At 39.7% G+C, this 15,767-nt stretch overlaps 2 protein-coding genes across 3 annotated transcripts; both read left to right on the top strand.

The window, feature by feature from the left end:
* Nucleotides 1-514: 514 nt before the first annotated feature.
* LOC101400312 (olfactory receptor 4F3/4F16/4F29-like) lies at nt 515-1,462 on the top strand. The gene has a single exon (XM_004421358.3). The coding sequence runs from the start codon at nt 524-526 to the stop codon at nt 1,460-1,462; it is 939 nt and encodes a 312-aa protein (XP_004421415.1). The 5' UTR covers nt 515-523.
* An 8,568-nt stretch (nt 1,463-10,030) lies between these two features.
* On the top strand, nt 10,031-14,613 carry LOC101400045 (olfactory receptor 4F6-like). Of its 2 annotated transcripts, none has more exons than XM_087429110.1 (2): nt 10,031-10,042; nt 13,672-14,613. In XM_087429110.1, the coding sequence occupies exons 1-2, from the start codon at nt 10,031-10,033 to the stop codon at nt 14,611-14,613; spliced, it is 954 nt and encodes a 317-aa protein (XP_087285236.1). The 2 variants fall into 2 exon arrangements, with proteins under 2 accessions (XP_087285236.1, XP_004421414.1); XM_004421357.2 differs by lacking the exon at nt 10,031-10,042 and adding an exon at nt 10,202-10,210.
* Nucleotides 14,614-15,767: the final 1,154 nt, after the last annotated feature.

Genomic DNA, 15,767 nt, shown 5'->3' with positions numbered 1-15,767 from the left:
ATTTGGTAAACCTGCAATAGCATGAGACTAAACATAAACGACTATTAATGAGACTGATAGCATTGCATGTGGAGGCAGCAATCAAAGGCGTAAGAAAAATGAAGGTCATCAGAATTTGCCTGAGGTGCGGGGACATCCATGGGCAGGAGTAACAACTGTGAGGGAGAAATCAATGAGTTCCTTTCCATTTCTTCTTTCTTCTCTGATGTTATTCCAGGGCATACCTAGTCTGCCTCTCATAAACCTTTGATTCGGCAGAAGATTTTGCCTAATCTTCTCTTGTTAAACCTAGGAATTTTAAGGAGACTGGGGAATTAGAAGCAGTGCTCTGTAGCAGTGAGTTTTAGCCCTTTTCTGCAACTACTGTTTAAGGGGTTATATTAGAGGTATTTGGCTGCATGAAGTAAGGCAATATTTTTCTTTACGTATTGAAACTCATGCAGGCAGTAACTCTCCACAAAGTTGATTTCCTCTTTACTCTCTTTTTCAGGTAAAATTCGTGTCAACTCTGCTTGCAGAGGAAATGGATGGAGCCAACGACTCTGTGGTGTCTGAGTTTGTCTTCCTGGGACTCTCCAATTCATGGGGGATCCAGCTTCTTCTTTTCCTCTTTTCCTCTGTGTTCTACACAGCAAGCCTGATGGGAAACCTCCTCATTGTGTTCTCTGTGAGGGCTGACCCTCACTTGCACTCCCCCATGTACTTCCTGCTGGCCAACCTCTCCTTCCTTGACCTGGGGGTTTGCTCTATTGCAGCTCCCAAAATGATTTATGATCTGTTCAGGAAACACAAGGCCATCTCTTTTGGGGGCTGTATAACTCAGATCTTCTTTATTCATGCTTTTGGGGGCACAGAAATGGTGCTGCTCATCACCATGGCCTTTGACAGATACATTGCCATATGTAAGCCTCTCCACTACCTGACCATCATGAGCCCGAGAGTGTGCATTTTGATTTTGGCTGCAGCCTGGGTCCTTGGCCTCATCCACTCAGCAGCCCAATTGGCTTTTGTTGTAGACTTGCCCTTCTGTGGTCCTAATGTATTGGACAGCTTTTATTGTGACCTCCCTCAACTCATTAAACTTGCTTGCACAGAGACCAATAGACTAGAGTTCATGGTCACAGCCAACAGTGGACTCATCTCCGTGGGCTCCTTCTTCATTCTGATTATTTCTTACATCTTCATTCTGGGCACAGTTTGGAAACACTCCTCAGGTGGTTTATCCAAGGCCCTCTCCACTTTGTCAGCTCACGTCACTGTGGTGGTTTTATTCTTTGGACCATTGATCTTCTTCTACACCTGGCCCTTCCCCTCATCGCACTTGGACAAGTTTTTTGCTATCTTTGATGCAGTCCTCACTCCTTTTCTGAATCCAGTCATCTATACATTCAGGAACAAGGAGATGAAGGCAGCAATGAAGAAACTCTGCCATCAGTTTGTGAGTTACAGGAAGATATCCTAAATACTCTAAGGATAAAAAAATTTAGCTCTACACTAAATGACAACAGAGAAAATAAAATCATTAAAATTTTATATCTCTATTAATTTTAGGTACTAGGTTGCATTTAGGCATTTACCCTGTTGCTGTGTATCTCTAGTACCCTAATTAATAAGGATAAAGGAGCTAACATTGGAGGCTTCTGTGTTTCAAACCCTGTGCTGGATGTTTTATACAAATTATTTTATTTAATATTCATGATACCTCTGTGCGGTATTTTTTTTTTTTTTTTTGTGGTGAGGAAGATTAACCTTGAGTTAACATCTGTTGCCAATCCTCCTCTTTTTGCTGAGGAAGATTGGCCCTGGGCTAACATCTGTGCCCATCTTCCTCTACTTTATATGTGGGATGGCTGCCACAGCATGGCTTGATAGTGGTGTGTACGTCCACGCCGGGGATCCAAACCTGCGAACCCTGGGCCACCGAAGAGGAGCGTGGGAACTTAGCCACTATGCCACTGAACTGGCCCCTGTGCTGTATTTTTATCTTGAGTTTTTTGATAAATTAAGAAGTGCTTTCTGCTCACATCCTTATAATTACTGTGTAAAATGTTTCAAACCAAAGCTGATTGTCACCTTAATCCACCACTTCCAATTGTCTTTTTTCTCAAAAGGTGCCAAACAGAGAACATGTTCAACAATTCAGCATTGGAAATTAGTGTATTATTCCTTGTCATTGTTATACTTTCCCTGCTTTGAAGTGGTTAATGTTCTTTTCTCAAACTACCTACCAATCTGCAATATATATAATTGGTTTGATTCTTTTTCCTCTTAGTTTAATATCTGCTTGCTTCCTATTAGCCCACATCCTTCAGCTACATAGAGAACTATTGATTGCACAATAGAATTGTGGAGTTTTAGAACTGGAGTTTGAGAGATCATTTGTTCCAACCCATTTATTTTATAGATGATAATACTCAGGCACAGAGACATTAAGTGAGATATCTAGGGTGAGAATCAGGTCTCGCACTTCCCCCTCCAACTTTATTGAGGGATAATTGACAAACATAGTTGTATATATTTAAAGTGTACAACATGATGATTTGATATACCTAAATATGTGGAATGATTACCAAATCAAGATAATTAACACGTCCATTGCCTGACATAGGTAACTCTTTTCTCATCCCTTTAGATTAAAAAAAATTGAAAAAAAAGTCTAGGTCTACTTGTTAATTTGGATTCTTGAGCTTTCCAGTAGCAGATACACCTCTGGCCTTCTAGTGCCTTTCTCCTGCTGGCCCCGATGATAGCACAAGTGACACCAGTGATGTCATTACTCTTTTCATTGGCATCAGTTTCATATAATTGTTTGTTGTTTCCAAGTTCCTTTTTTATTTGCAGCCCCACAAGAAATTTTTTGAGCAGAGTCCTGGTTATTTTATAACTGGATGATAATATCGTCACTCATCCATGGTCTCATCCATGGCTTTTATTTATGTCACTTACTAACAATCCACAGTTAAACAGTATTCCTCTGTCTGTATTGCTTTTCTACTGTACTGAACACTCGAAAGGGCATTCACCACAACTTTTCTTATTGCTACCAAGGTTTGGCAGTTATCTGAAGTAAGCTTCAAGAATTTCATGTATGGGGCCGGCCCCGTGGCTTAGTGGTTAAGTGCGTGCACTCTGCCGCTGGCGGCCCGGGTTCAGATCCCGGGCGCGCACCGACGCACCGCTTCTCCGGCCATGCTGAGGCCGCGTCCCACATACAGCAACTCGAAGGATGTGCAGCTGTGACATACAACAATCTACTGGGGCTTTGGGGGGAAAAAATAAAAATTAAAAAAACAAACAAACAAACAAACAAACAAACAAAAAAACCTTTATTTAAAAAAAAAAAAAAAAAAAAAGAATTTCATGTATGAATATTACTGCATTCCTTTATCTGTTTATACTAGTGGATCATGGTTTCCATGACTGAACAGCTGAGACACTTTAAGACTTTTGGAATCCAAAGATAGTATAGACTGGAGACAAAATCATTCTGATCTATAAACAAACTAAGCTATTGATTTACAAACTAATAGCTGTGATAAAATTATACTAATGCCTACTTATTTTAAAGATTCTTTAAAAACATCACATATATACTGGTATCCATGTAGGTTAGCAATTTTTGGTAGATCCTTGTAGTGAATCCACCTTCTTAAACCACTGAGTTTTCAGACTTCTTTTAGGAAGTTATTTTACTCTTTTACATTCACTTTTCTTCTTATTTTATTTTGGACTTCTTTAAAATTATTAATGCATTTGTAAAATATGTATTTATTTGGACAATTATAGGGTAAGACATTAGCTTAACCTGGTGAGAAATATTTCTTTTTTGGCAAAATTAGCCTTTGGCTGAGGGTTGTCATATGTATGAAATTGGTCATTTTTGCTCATGATAAGCTTTGTTTATACTTCTCTTTCTCCTGATGACCTCATACAGTGCTTTTTTGGATATCAGCCTTACAAGTATAATGTGATTCTTTGACTTTCTGTTTGACAAATGGAAACTTAGACGTGTAATTCCTCCAAATAAAATTCAGGTCAGATATATCATCGCTTTGCTTGCCTTTAACTGTTTCATTTACAAGCCTGGTTGAAACTGTCATAGCTCCTTTCTCATCTATCAGCATTCTCACAGGGATTTTAAAGCCCGTTCATTGTTTTTGTTCAACTACCACCATGTCCACCATTACCAACATTTACTGAACACTTATGATGCGGCAGGTACTATCCTAAGTTGTTTACACACATTACGTAATTTATTTAGCTAATTTTATTACAGGTAGGTAATATTCTTTTTTTTTTTTGTGAGGAAGATCAGCCCTGAGCTAACATCTATCGTCAATCCTCCTCCTTTGTTTCCCTTTTTCTCCACAAAGCCCCAGTAGATAGTTGTATGTCATAGCTGCACATCCTTCTAGTTGCTGTATGTGGGACGCCGCCTCAGCATGGCCGGACATGCAGTGTGTCAGTGCGCGCCCGGGATCTGCATCCGGGCCGCCAGTAGCAGAGCACGGGCACTTAACCGCTAAGCCACGGGGCTGCCCCGGTAGGTAATATTCTTATCCATATTTAACACATGAGAAAACTGAGGCACAGAAATATTTAGTAACTAGCCCAGGGACACACAGCTGGTAAGCGGTAGAGCTGGATTGTAAATCCAAGCAGCTCCTGCTCCAGCATCTCTGCTCTTAATCTCCATACTCCACCGCCTACCAAGTAGGTGGGTCCCTCTTACCTGTACTTCTAAAATTTGAACATATTTTTTCTCTCTCCACTTAATAACATAAAGTAACAAACATAGAACATGAATCAATTCAATAAAATATAATGCTATTCGAGATTTGTGTTCTGTCATTTTAATCTGTCATTAAAATAGCCAACTATTTACTATGAAAGGGTGATTTATTCAGAGTCAATTTATATATGAAAATAATTTTATAATTTCCTCATATTCAAACACAACTATGCGTGAGTGGAGAGCATGGCACCATCTACACCTTGGAGATATTTAGTCTGTGATAAGAGTCTTGTTATTTGAGGAAAAAATGGAAGGCTGAGTGGATACCTCTTGGGGATCCTTTATTCTCATAGAACCAGAGAATTTGCATTACACCAAGCAGAAGATGAGCCAATTTTAATAAGTTTTTGTTTGATTGACAGCTGGAAATAACTGAGCAAATGATACACTGCTTCCTGATTCCACACCATGAGGCTCCTCCAAAGTACCCCAACAAGAGCTTAAAGAAAAAAAAGAACACTAAGCTTTAAGTACAGCTCTTTCTGGCATACACAAAACTCTTTCTCCTTAGTTAACATATTTAACTAGTATGAGGTTGCTTTGAGAAGGTTTCTGCATCACATTAGTAGGTGTCAAAATAACAAGTGTCTATATTTCAACAGTTAGTGGACAGGAATTTATCATTATTTCTTTTACCCCCAACTTCATTGAGGTATGATTGACAAATAAAAATTACATATATTAGGTTGTACACATGATGCTTTGATCTATGTATACATTGTGAAATGATTACCACAATCAAGCTAATTAACATATCCATCACCTCACATACTTACCTGCCTCCTTTTATTTGCGGTGAGAGGACTTGTGATCTACCCTCTCAGCAAATTTCAAGTATATAATGCACTATAATTAACTATAGTCACCATGATGTACATTAGATTTTCAGAACTTATCCATCTTGTAACTGAAAGCTTGTACTCTTTGACTAGGATCTCCCCTTTACCCCATCCCGAAGCCCCTAGTAACAACCGTTCTACTCTGTTAGTCTGTTACTTCTTTTTTTAGACTCTACATATTAGTGAGATCATTCAGTATTTGTCTTTCTGAGTGTGATTTAGTTCACTTAGCATAATCTCCTCCAGATTCATCCATGTTGTTGCCAATGGTAGGACTTCCTTCTTTTTTAAGGCTGAATAATATTCCACTGTATTTATATACTACATTTTCTTTATTCATTCATCTGTCAATGAACTTAGGTTATTTCCATCTCTTGGGTATTGTGAATAATGCTGTAATGATCATGGGAGTACAGATATTCTTTGAGATAGTAATTACCCCCCCCTGCTGTTTTTTTTCCCTTTGGATATATATCCAGAAGTGGGCTTATATGATAGTTCTACTTTTAGTTTTTTGAGAAATCTTCTTACTGTTTTCCATAGTAAACGTACCAATTTACATTCCCGCCAATAGTGTACAAGGGTTTCCTTTTCTCCACATCCTCACCCACACTTGCTATCTTTTGAGTTTTTGATAATAGTTATTCTAACATGTGTGAGGTAATATCTCACTGTGACTTTGATTTGCGTTTCCCAGATGATTAGTGATGTTGAGTATCTTTTCACATACCTGTTGGCCATTTGAATGTCTTCTTCAGAAAAATGTCTATTAAGGTCCTTTGCTCATTTTTTAATCTTTTTTTTTTTTACTATTGAGTTGTATGAGTTCCTTATATATTTTGGATATTAATCCCTTATCAGATATGTTGTTTGCAAATATTTCTCCTATTCTGTAGGTTGCCTTTTCGTGTGTTCTTTCTTTCCTTTGCTGTACAGAAACTTTTTAGTTTGGTGCAGTCCCACTTGTTTATTTTTCTGTTGTTGCCGGTGCTTTTGGTGTCAAATCCAAAAAAATCTTTGCCATGACCAATGTCAGGGAAATTTCACCCAAGTTTTTTTCTAAGAGTTTTATAGTTTCAGGTCTTATGTTTAAGTCCTTAATCCATTTTGAGTTGATTATTGTGTATGGTATATGATAAGGGTCTGACCTCCAAGTTGTCCACATGCCATGGCCTGAATTGCTGGGGGCCTGCTCTGGACAGTCAGCTCTTTGCTTGCCTTATGCTTCTCCTCACAGCCTCTTCTCCCACAGAACAGATCTGGATCCTAGTTTCACAGGTCTTTCCTTGTATCACAGCCCTATCATTTGCAGAGAGCACAGGGACAGGCAGGAGTTGGAGTGGTGTGGGAAGGGGTGGAGAGGCTGTGCTAGAGGGTGGTCATGCACACCCTTGCTCTGTACCTGGAGTTACAGCCCATTCTAACACCAGGCCTTGCTGCTTAGTCTGGCCCTACTCTGCCGGATGTCTTTGCTTTCATAGTGACTTTCTCTCAGATGCACCAGACCACCCTCCTTTGGACACCTCAAATTCATCAGACAGTTCTGTATATGTCTGATCTTATTTGTTGATGGTGAGAAATTTCTCTATCACAGGACCTTTAGGCTCCTTTCAAATCAAGTAATGTGACTATGTCTCTGCCTCAGTTTCCTGAATATTCTTTGACAATTAGGAGGTGGGTCTGCCCTGGGCACAGAAGACTCTAGAAGGTCATGTGGCTTAACCTAGTCTCATATATAGTATCAGGATATAAACTCATTAAGAAAATGAAAATTAGGGGCCAGCCCAGTGGCGCAAGCGGTTAAGCGCACACGCTCCACTGCAGTGGCCCGGGATTCGCTGGTTCGGGTCCCGGGCGTGCACCGACTCACTGCTTGGCAAGCCATGCTGTGGCGGCGTCCCATATAAAGTGGAGGAAGATGGGCATGGATGTTAGCCCAGGGCCAATCTTCCTCAGCAAAAAAAAAAAAAAAAAGAGGAGGATTGGCAGATGTTAGCATAGAGCTGATCTCCTTACAAAAAAAAAAAAAAGAAAATTAATTATTACAAGTCTGTTGAATCTAAGGCAAAATGAAGAAAGGAAGAGATCTGATGCTCCTTTAGTTAGTGAAAGTTGGAGCAACAGCACCTTAGAGCCCTACCAGACACCTATCACGTCCCTATATTAAAGTCATTTCTAACTGAGACGTAGCCACACAACACAACCAGAATGGGTCATTATAGAGTCTGTAGTTGATTGAAAAACATGGCTACAATATTTTGTACCTCTTCTCAGCAAGGGGTGGAGTCTATTTCCCCAACCATAAATCTGGCCTGGTCTTGTGCCTTGCTTTGACCAACGGAATGTGCAAAGATGATGTTGCATGAATTCCAGAATTTAGGCATGGTTTGCTTTGCAGCTTCTGCCTTTGTCCTCTTGTGATGTTCCCCATCACTCTGTGTGGAAGCTTGGGCAAGACTACTGAATGAGAAAAGGCCCCTTGGAGAGAGAGGCCCAGTAGTAGCCAGCATTAAGGCCCTAGACATGTGAAGGAGGCCATTTTTTTTTTTTTTTTGTGAGGAGATCAGCCCTGTGCTAACATCTGCCAAGCCTCCTCTTTTTTTTGCTGAGGAAGACTGGCTCTGGGCTAACATCCGTGCCCATCTTCCTCCACTTTATATGGGACGCCGCCACAGCATGGTTTGCCAAGCAGTGTGTCGGTGCGCGCCCGGGATCTGAACCTGCGAACCCCAGGCCGCCCCAGCGGAGCACACGCACCGCTTGTGCCACCGGGCGGGCCCCAATGAATGAGTCCGTCTTAAACCCTCCAAACCCAGTCAGGCTGCCAGATAACTGATGCCTCATGGGAAAGCCCAGGTGAGACCAGCAGAAGAACTGTCCAGCTGAGCTTAGCCCTAATTGCAGACTTATGAGCAAGTAAAATGTTATTGATTTAAGCCACTTTGTTATACAGCAATAGATCACTGATCTAGAGTATTGTGTATAAATATGGTTCATCAATGGCCTTTTCACTGACTTTCTGCATAGTTTTCACGTAAGGATATAAAATATAACCAGAGGATGTTTTCTGTCGTGTTGATATTTCTTTTTAATTAGCTGAGGGGCTGGCCAGTGGCGCAGCAGTTACGTGCACGCGCTTCACTTTGGTGGCCCAGGGTTGTCTGGTTGGGATCCCAGGCACGCACAGACGCACTGCTTGTTCAGCCATGCTGTGGCAGGCGTCCCACATATAAAGTAGAGGAAGATGGGCACGGGTATTAGCCCAGAGCCAATCTTCCTCAGCAAAAATGGGGAGGATGGGCATCGGATGTTAGCTCAGGGCTCATCTTCCTCACACAAAATGCAAAACAAAACAAACCAAACAAACAAACAAAAAACATAGCTGACCTATGAGAGATTGAACTATTAGTGATTTGCCTCATCCCTGTTCCACTAGCATTTTGTGTTGATCTCTTTGTGCTGCTGTTATAACACCCTCTTCATCTCTCCACATCACACACATAATAAAGTCCTAATTAACTATAGATGGACCATCTATATATCTTATTACCTCTAATTTAGTTATCCTTTCTAATAGGATACACATTCTAGTACCACATTGGAGGCCTGGTTTTCTTCCTCTTTCTCTCCCTCTATTCCTTCCTATGGAGATGATAAGCATTATTTTCACTCGTTGGAAGGTATATGTTTTGATTCTTATGGAGTTTCATCCTTCACAAACAAGAAAAACAAGCAGGTAACAAGACAAAAATCTGTAATTTTCCAAAAATTCCCTAGTCTCCCTTCCTCCTTCTCCTCAAGTGACCCAGTAACACCTTTTCCCCTAGGTTGCTGTAGCCATATTTCTGTGGTCCTAGGAAACAATTCCCTTGGCTAAATGTACTCAGGATAGCAATCTCAGGTCTTTACAGGAGCATTTAAGTAGCTTTTCAGTGTTGATAATTAGCTGCTTTCCCTGCTGTGGAGGTGTTACATATGGCTTTTTATGCCAGGCCATGATAACATTTCAATGGCAGAGCTCTGCATTCTGTGGTCCTCTAACTCCATGATCATTTGGACACTGGTCCAGGTAGGTTAGTTGAATGGAAGTGGTCTTTGATGTAGATCAGCTCTTCAAGTGGAAACAAACACAGCAGTGAGAGGAGGGAATAAAATTAACCAGAAGAAATGACTCAATTCTGTTATTCAACAAGTAGATTGCAGCAGATAAACTCAGAACCACAATACAGAACACAGCAGAGTGACTGGAGTCTAATCTTGACTTCATGTTCCATATTGGAGAAGCTATTCTAATGGCATTTGCACAGATGTCTTGGGTGTTGGTCTCCAGGCAAAGAATAAAGTAGGAGCAGAAGATTTGAGTTCAATGGGAGTAAAACATAAAGAATTTTGGGCAATGTTGAAAAAAGTAGCTTTGACGTATTCTGATTTCCTGGGCCACAGACTGGATGAAAAGTTTGGAACATCACAGCAATAGAAGCATGGTATAGTGGAAATAACCTAGGTGGTCTGGAAGTCAAGGGTCAAATATATTAATTCTGGATTTAATGTCAACTTGTTCCTTAGCTTCAGCAAAGCTATTTATCCTCTCTGTACCTTGGTTTCCTTAACTTCAAAAGAAAAGGATTTTACAGTCATTAGCAAAGTTTCATTTAGGTCCTAGCAACAGCAACCTTCTACATGGCTTGCTGCATCGATAGCAGTAAAAATAACCATTTTGAGAGCATGCGCCTCCAGTGCTCATTTCTGTACTTCTTTCTACAATTCTGAATAGTGTCCTGAGCTCTTTTTACCCATCTCAGGAATAGCAAACTAGTGGGACATCTCTAGGATGATCAGATCAAGACATTTCTCTGAAATTTTATTATATTCCAGTAATTCTAATTTCAACTCAACCTTGTTAGTATTTGAGACTAAGGGTAGGAAACAGGGGATTACAAATCTTTATCTGAGTGATCCCAAACATTGATCTGCTATTAAAAAAACCCACCAGAATTGTCAGCTGCTTGAATTTGTGGTAAGCCCATATTATTTATAATTTGTTTCCTATTTGTGTTGGCCAGCACAAGGATGAGCAGACCTGAGCAGAAAAGAAAGTCAACTGGTCAGTAGATGATCTCTGAGGAATCTCTCATTTCATATATTTTATATTCTATATTTTATTGGTGGGAGTGTGGGCAGAGGTCAGTGCTCCGTGTGAAACAAAATTGTGGGATTTAGGCTGGCCCCGTGGCTTAGCCGTTAAGTGCGCACGCTCCGCTGCTGGCGGCCTGGGTTTGATCCTGGGCGCCCACACTGCTTCTCCAGCCGTGCTGAGGCTGCGTCCCACATACAGCAACTAGAAGGAAGTGCAGCTATGACATACAACTATCTACTGGGGCTTTGGGGGAAAAAAATAAATAAATAAAAATTAAAAAAAAAATTCTGGGATTCAGGACATGACAAAGCACACTGGAATTTAGTTGCTGATCACTATTGATAACCTGCTTTCCTTTCGCAGAAGTGACTTAAGTGGAGAGTTGCACTCTGTCTTCACTGAAAAGATCAGATTTAAACTACTATTCTGCCCTTGTTTAAAATGGAAGATGTTTAGTGGAGGCAGATACAAAGTATGGCACCTAGAGACCTCAAGTTTTCAGTATAGACAGAACATGAAGGGCTGGCTAGGAAGCAGTGCCACCAACGAGTGTATAATCCTCTTCTCCAACTTGGTAAAAACTATCTAGAATTATCTAACTTTTTAACCTTTTCTAATCTGATATTAAAAAGTATGACCCAGTTTTTGGAAAGTAAAATAAGGTCTTGTGTAAAAATTCAAGTGTTTGGGCTTGAGTGGGAATTGGAAACATTGATAGAATAACTTTCAGCTTTTAGGTGAGTAGTCTAGAATTCAATTATTTGCCTGATACATTGCACCATTGGGGAGGTTGCTGATGATAACCCCTGTGAAAGGAACTGAATTGATTTCAAGTTGAGTTACTTTATTGTGAATGTGAATATCATTTATATCATTATCAAGAAAATGTCTAAAAACGACATTTTGAAATCATATTTAAAAGACTTTATCTATAGTGACAGAGAATTAAATAGTGGTCTTTGCTAAACCACTAATATAACACTGTTATTATTAGTGTTTTGGGTTTGATTACCACAAATTAAGAAAAATGTATCTTTACCTAGCGTATGTAAAAGTAAGAGTATCAGAGAGGACTTCATGGAGGGAGCTTTGCAGAGTGGGCTGTTGAAGAATGGGAAGAATCAGAGAGACGTAACGAAGGCAAAGACATTGCAGGCCGAGGGAAGAATGTGGAGAAGCTGTGAGCTGGGTACTTGAGTGTGTGTGGGAGGGAGAATAGATACCACCTGAGTTCATGTCTAGGGAAGAGGAAGTAGTTTAGCTTAGAGTGCGGGGTATACAGAGGAGTGGAGTAACACAGCTAATTCTGAATATTTTAGGAGTAGCTTTGATCTTTGTTTTAATCTGGGAGGCATTATGATTGTATCTTTGGAAGCTATGAATCTCTGAGAATATAAGTTGTGCAATTTCCCACATCCACATAATTGACCTTTTTGTGAAAGTGAAATTATGTTCACTCAAAAATTTTAGATAGTAGGTAAGAGCACAAAGTAAAAAGTACAAGATCCCTTTTCCTGAATAATTTTCTCAACCCCACTCCTTAGAGATAATTATTGTTAACATGTTTTTTTGTGTATCAACTTAGGCATTTTCTATCCACTTATTCTTTTATTTATGAAATCTTATATATGTAATTTATTTATATAATTTTTTGAAAAGCCCAATGAGATAACACGAGTGCAAAGTACTCCATCCCCCTTCCTTCTCTGTATCCTGTCTTCGTACTTTTAGGTCTACTTCAGCATTATAAATGGCTGCATAGTTCCATGCAAGGGATCTAATAGAAATTATTTAACTAGTCCCCTGTTTCTACGCATTAATTTTCAGCCTTTTGCAACAATGCTTCAGAAAACATCTCTATATCTTTTTTTCATCCACCTTGTTCATGTGCACACATACATATAACCAGAGATTTTTTTTTCTAGAAGTAGAATAGCTGAGTCAAAATATATGAGCAAATAAAATTTTGGAAGACATTGCCAAATTGGTAAATTACCAATTTACTCTTCCACCACCAGTTATGAGACTACCTGCTTCCCCGTTTTCTCTCAAACCCTGAATTTTGTCAAATGCGTAAATCTCTGCCAAACTGATAAGACAAAACTAGCGACCTGTTATTTTAGTATGCATTTATTTAATCATGAATGAGGTTAAGTATTTTTATATATAATAAACAGAGCCATGTATAAAGCCTCTGATATTGTCACTCTTGCTCTTTCTCTTCTGCTTGGGATTTAAGACTCATTGTCATCCTGGTCCCACATTCGTTCTCCTCTCTACCCTACTCAGAATCTCTTCCACAGAACCCATAACTGGGTCACTTTCTCTAGCACTTATCCTCCCCTCTGGGATGGTGAGTGCCTTGCTCTGGCATCCTCTACTCCTTTCTTTCCTTCATTCCTCTAAATAACTCATCTTGTCTTCTTAATTTACAGAGAAGAGAAATTTACGTCACAGGTCTTAAAAAAACATTTCTAAAGATTTTGAAAGAACTTGCTAATGTGATCACAGATATGACATCAATATACTGAGATGTCCAAATTAAGGAATCCACTGTCACATAATTATTTAATATAGTTAAGTTATTCATAAAAAGCCTTTTAATTTATAGTCATGTATGAGATATCACGATGAAATAATGACTCATAAATATAAAACAGAGCATTCAAATAAGTAAAAGGATCCTTATTCTATGCATTATTTTGGCAATGACATATAACAGAGGAATATATATATGCATAGCTTTGTGATTGAAATGGTCTCCAAAGGCATATATCAGCCTTTGCCTAGTTTTCTGAGAAGTATTGAATTTACCAAGATTCAGATCAGTGCCATTTCTTTGAAATCAGTTTCTCCTTACTCTCTCTTTCAGGTAGCATGAGAGTTCTCAGTGCTAAGAGGCAATGGATGAAGCCAATCACTCTGTGGTGTCTGAGTTTGTGTTCGTGGGACTCTCCAACTCATGGGAGATCCAGCTTCTCCTCTTCCTCTTTTCCTCTGTGTTCTATGTGGCAAGCCTGATGGGAAACCTCCTCATTGTTCTAACTGTGACCTTTGACCCACGTTTACGGACCCCCATGTACTTCCTGCTGGCCAATCTTTCGATCATTGACTTGATGTTTTGCTCCTCCACAGTTCCCAGGATGCTTTATGATCTTTTCAGAAAGTGCAAAACCATCTCTTTTTGGGGCTGTGTAGTTCAGATGTTCTTTACTCACGCAGTTGGGGGCACTGAGATGGTGCTGCTCATTGCCATGGCCTTAGACAGATACGTTGCCATATGTAAGCCTCTCCACTACCTGACCATCATGAGCCCACAAAGGTGCATTTTATTTTTAGTCATTTCCTGGATTATTGGTCTTATTCATTCAGTGACTCAATTGGTTTTTGTTGTAGACTTGCCTTTCTGTGGCCCTAATGAATTTGACAGCTTTTTCTGTGATCTTCCTCGATTTATTGATCTTGCTTGCATAGAGACATACGCATTGGAATTCATGGTTACTGCCAATAGTGGCTTGATTTCTGTGGCCTCCTTTTTAATTCTGATCATCTCTTACGTCTTTATTTTGGCGACTGTTCAGAAAAAATCTTCAGGTGGTGTATCCAAAGCCCTCTCCACTCTGTCAGCTCATGTCACTGTGGTTGTTTTATTCTTTGGGCCATTAATCTCTTTCTATGTGTGGCCGTTTCCCACATCACACTTAGATAAATTCTTTGCAATCTTTGATGCAGTTATCACTCCTTTTCTAAATCCAGTCATCTACACTTTTAGGAATAAAGAGATGGTGGTGGCAATGAGGAGACTATTTACCGAAGTTGTGAATTACGGTAAAATCTCTTAAATATACTGAGAAAGTATAAAAAGGCAAAGTATAGTAGAATTTCTGATGGATATGTACTAAACAAAGTTGTCAAATTTAACCAGAATGTCACTGTCTATTAGTAAGTGCTGTTTCCTATCCTTTTTTTCCCTCTCCTAATTGAATTGTGATGTCAATCTCTGGACTCTGCTTATGTAAGAGACTTGAGGACTAAAGGTCGTGGCTTTCTTATCTCATCAGTAGTCTTACCTCTATATAGTGCCAAATAAAATTAATATAAATGTTGGAGAATCCCTTTTGAATGTCAGTATGTGGCTTATTGTCCATCATCTATGTTTCCCACGTTAAGTAAACTATCTTATTTTAAAAGTAAATATTGAATTTTACTTCATCTGATTTGTCTTACTAGACAGCTGATTTGTTTTCTATCTTTTTAGCTCCCTATCTGTTAGCTTCCCTCATTGTTTTATTGCTAATGTGTCTTTTTCAGGGTCTAGTAAGGAGACAGAAAACATACCCAGTTTTTTTTTTTTGTTTGGTGAGGAAGATTAGCCTTGAGCTAAATCTGTTGCCAATCCTCCTCTTTTTTTGTTGAGGAAGATTGGCCCTGGGCTAATATCTGTGCCCATCTTCCTCTACTTTATACGTAGGATACCTGCCACAGCATGGCTTGATAAGTGGTGCATAGGTCTGTGCCCTGGATCCGAACCTGCGAACCCCAGGCTGCCAAAGCAGAGTGTGGGAACTTAACCACTAAGCCACTGGGCTGGCTCCCCATACCCAGTTTTTTGAACAGAGAAAATTTGACATAAAGAATTGTTAACTAGGTATAAAGTTGTTAACTAAGTGTAAAGTTGTTAACTAGTTTTTTGAAAAAGAATGGACTCTAAGATGTCACAGACATGGCATTTGTAGGAAGCAGCTTTCACCTCTAAGGATAGGAAATAAAGGGAAGCAGTTAGAATTATTACAACTTACAAACAAAACAAAAAAATGATAAAAACTTTGGAGGTAGGACCTATGGAGTTGAATTTCAAATATTTGAGGAGGGATGCTGCTTGGCTGGTGCTAGTGTCTCTGAGCTTAGAGGATGGCCTGTGGGGCAGGGACACAACCCCTGAGGAAGGGGTGCTGCTGGCTAACACAGGTGTTCCTGAGGAGAGTGTGATGAGATG

Source organism: Ceratotherium simum, chromosome 3 (genome assembly GCF_057802395.1).
Source record: "Ceratotherium simum simum isolate JZ-2026a chromosome 3, ASM5780239v1, whole genome shotgun sequence".
Taxonomy (NCBI): domain Eukaryota; kingdom Metazoa; phylum Chordata; class Mammalia; order Perissodactyla; family Rhinocerotidae; genus Ceratotherium; species Ceratotherium simum.
This window is presented reverse-complemented; position numbering and strand designations above follow the sequence as displayed.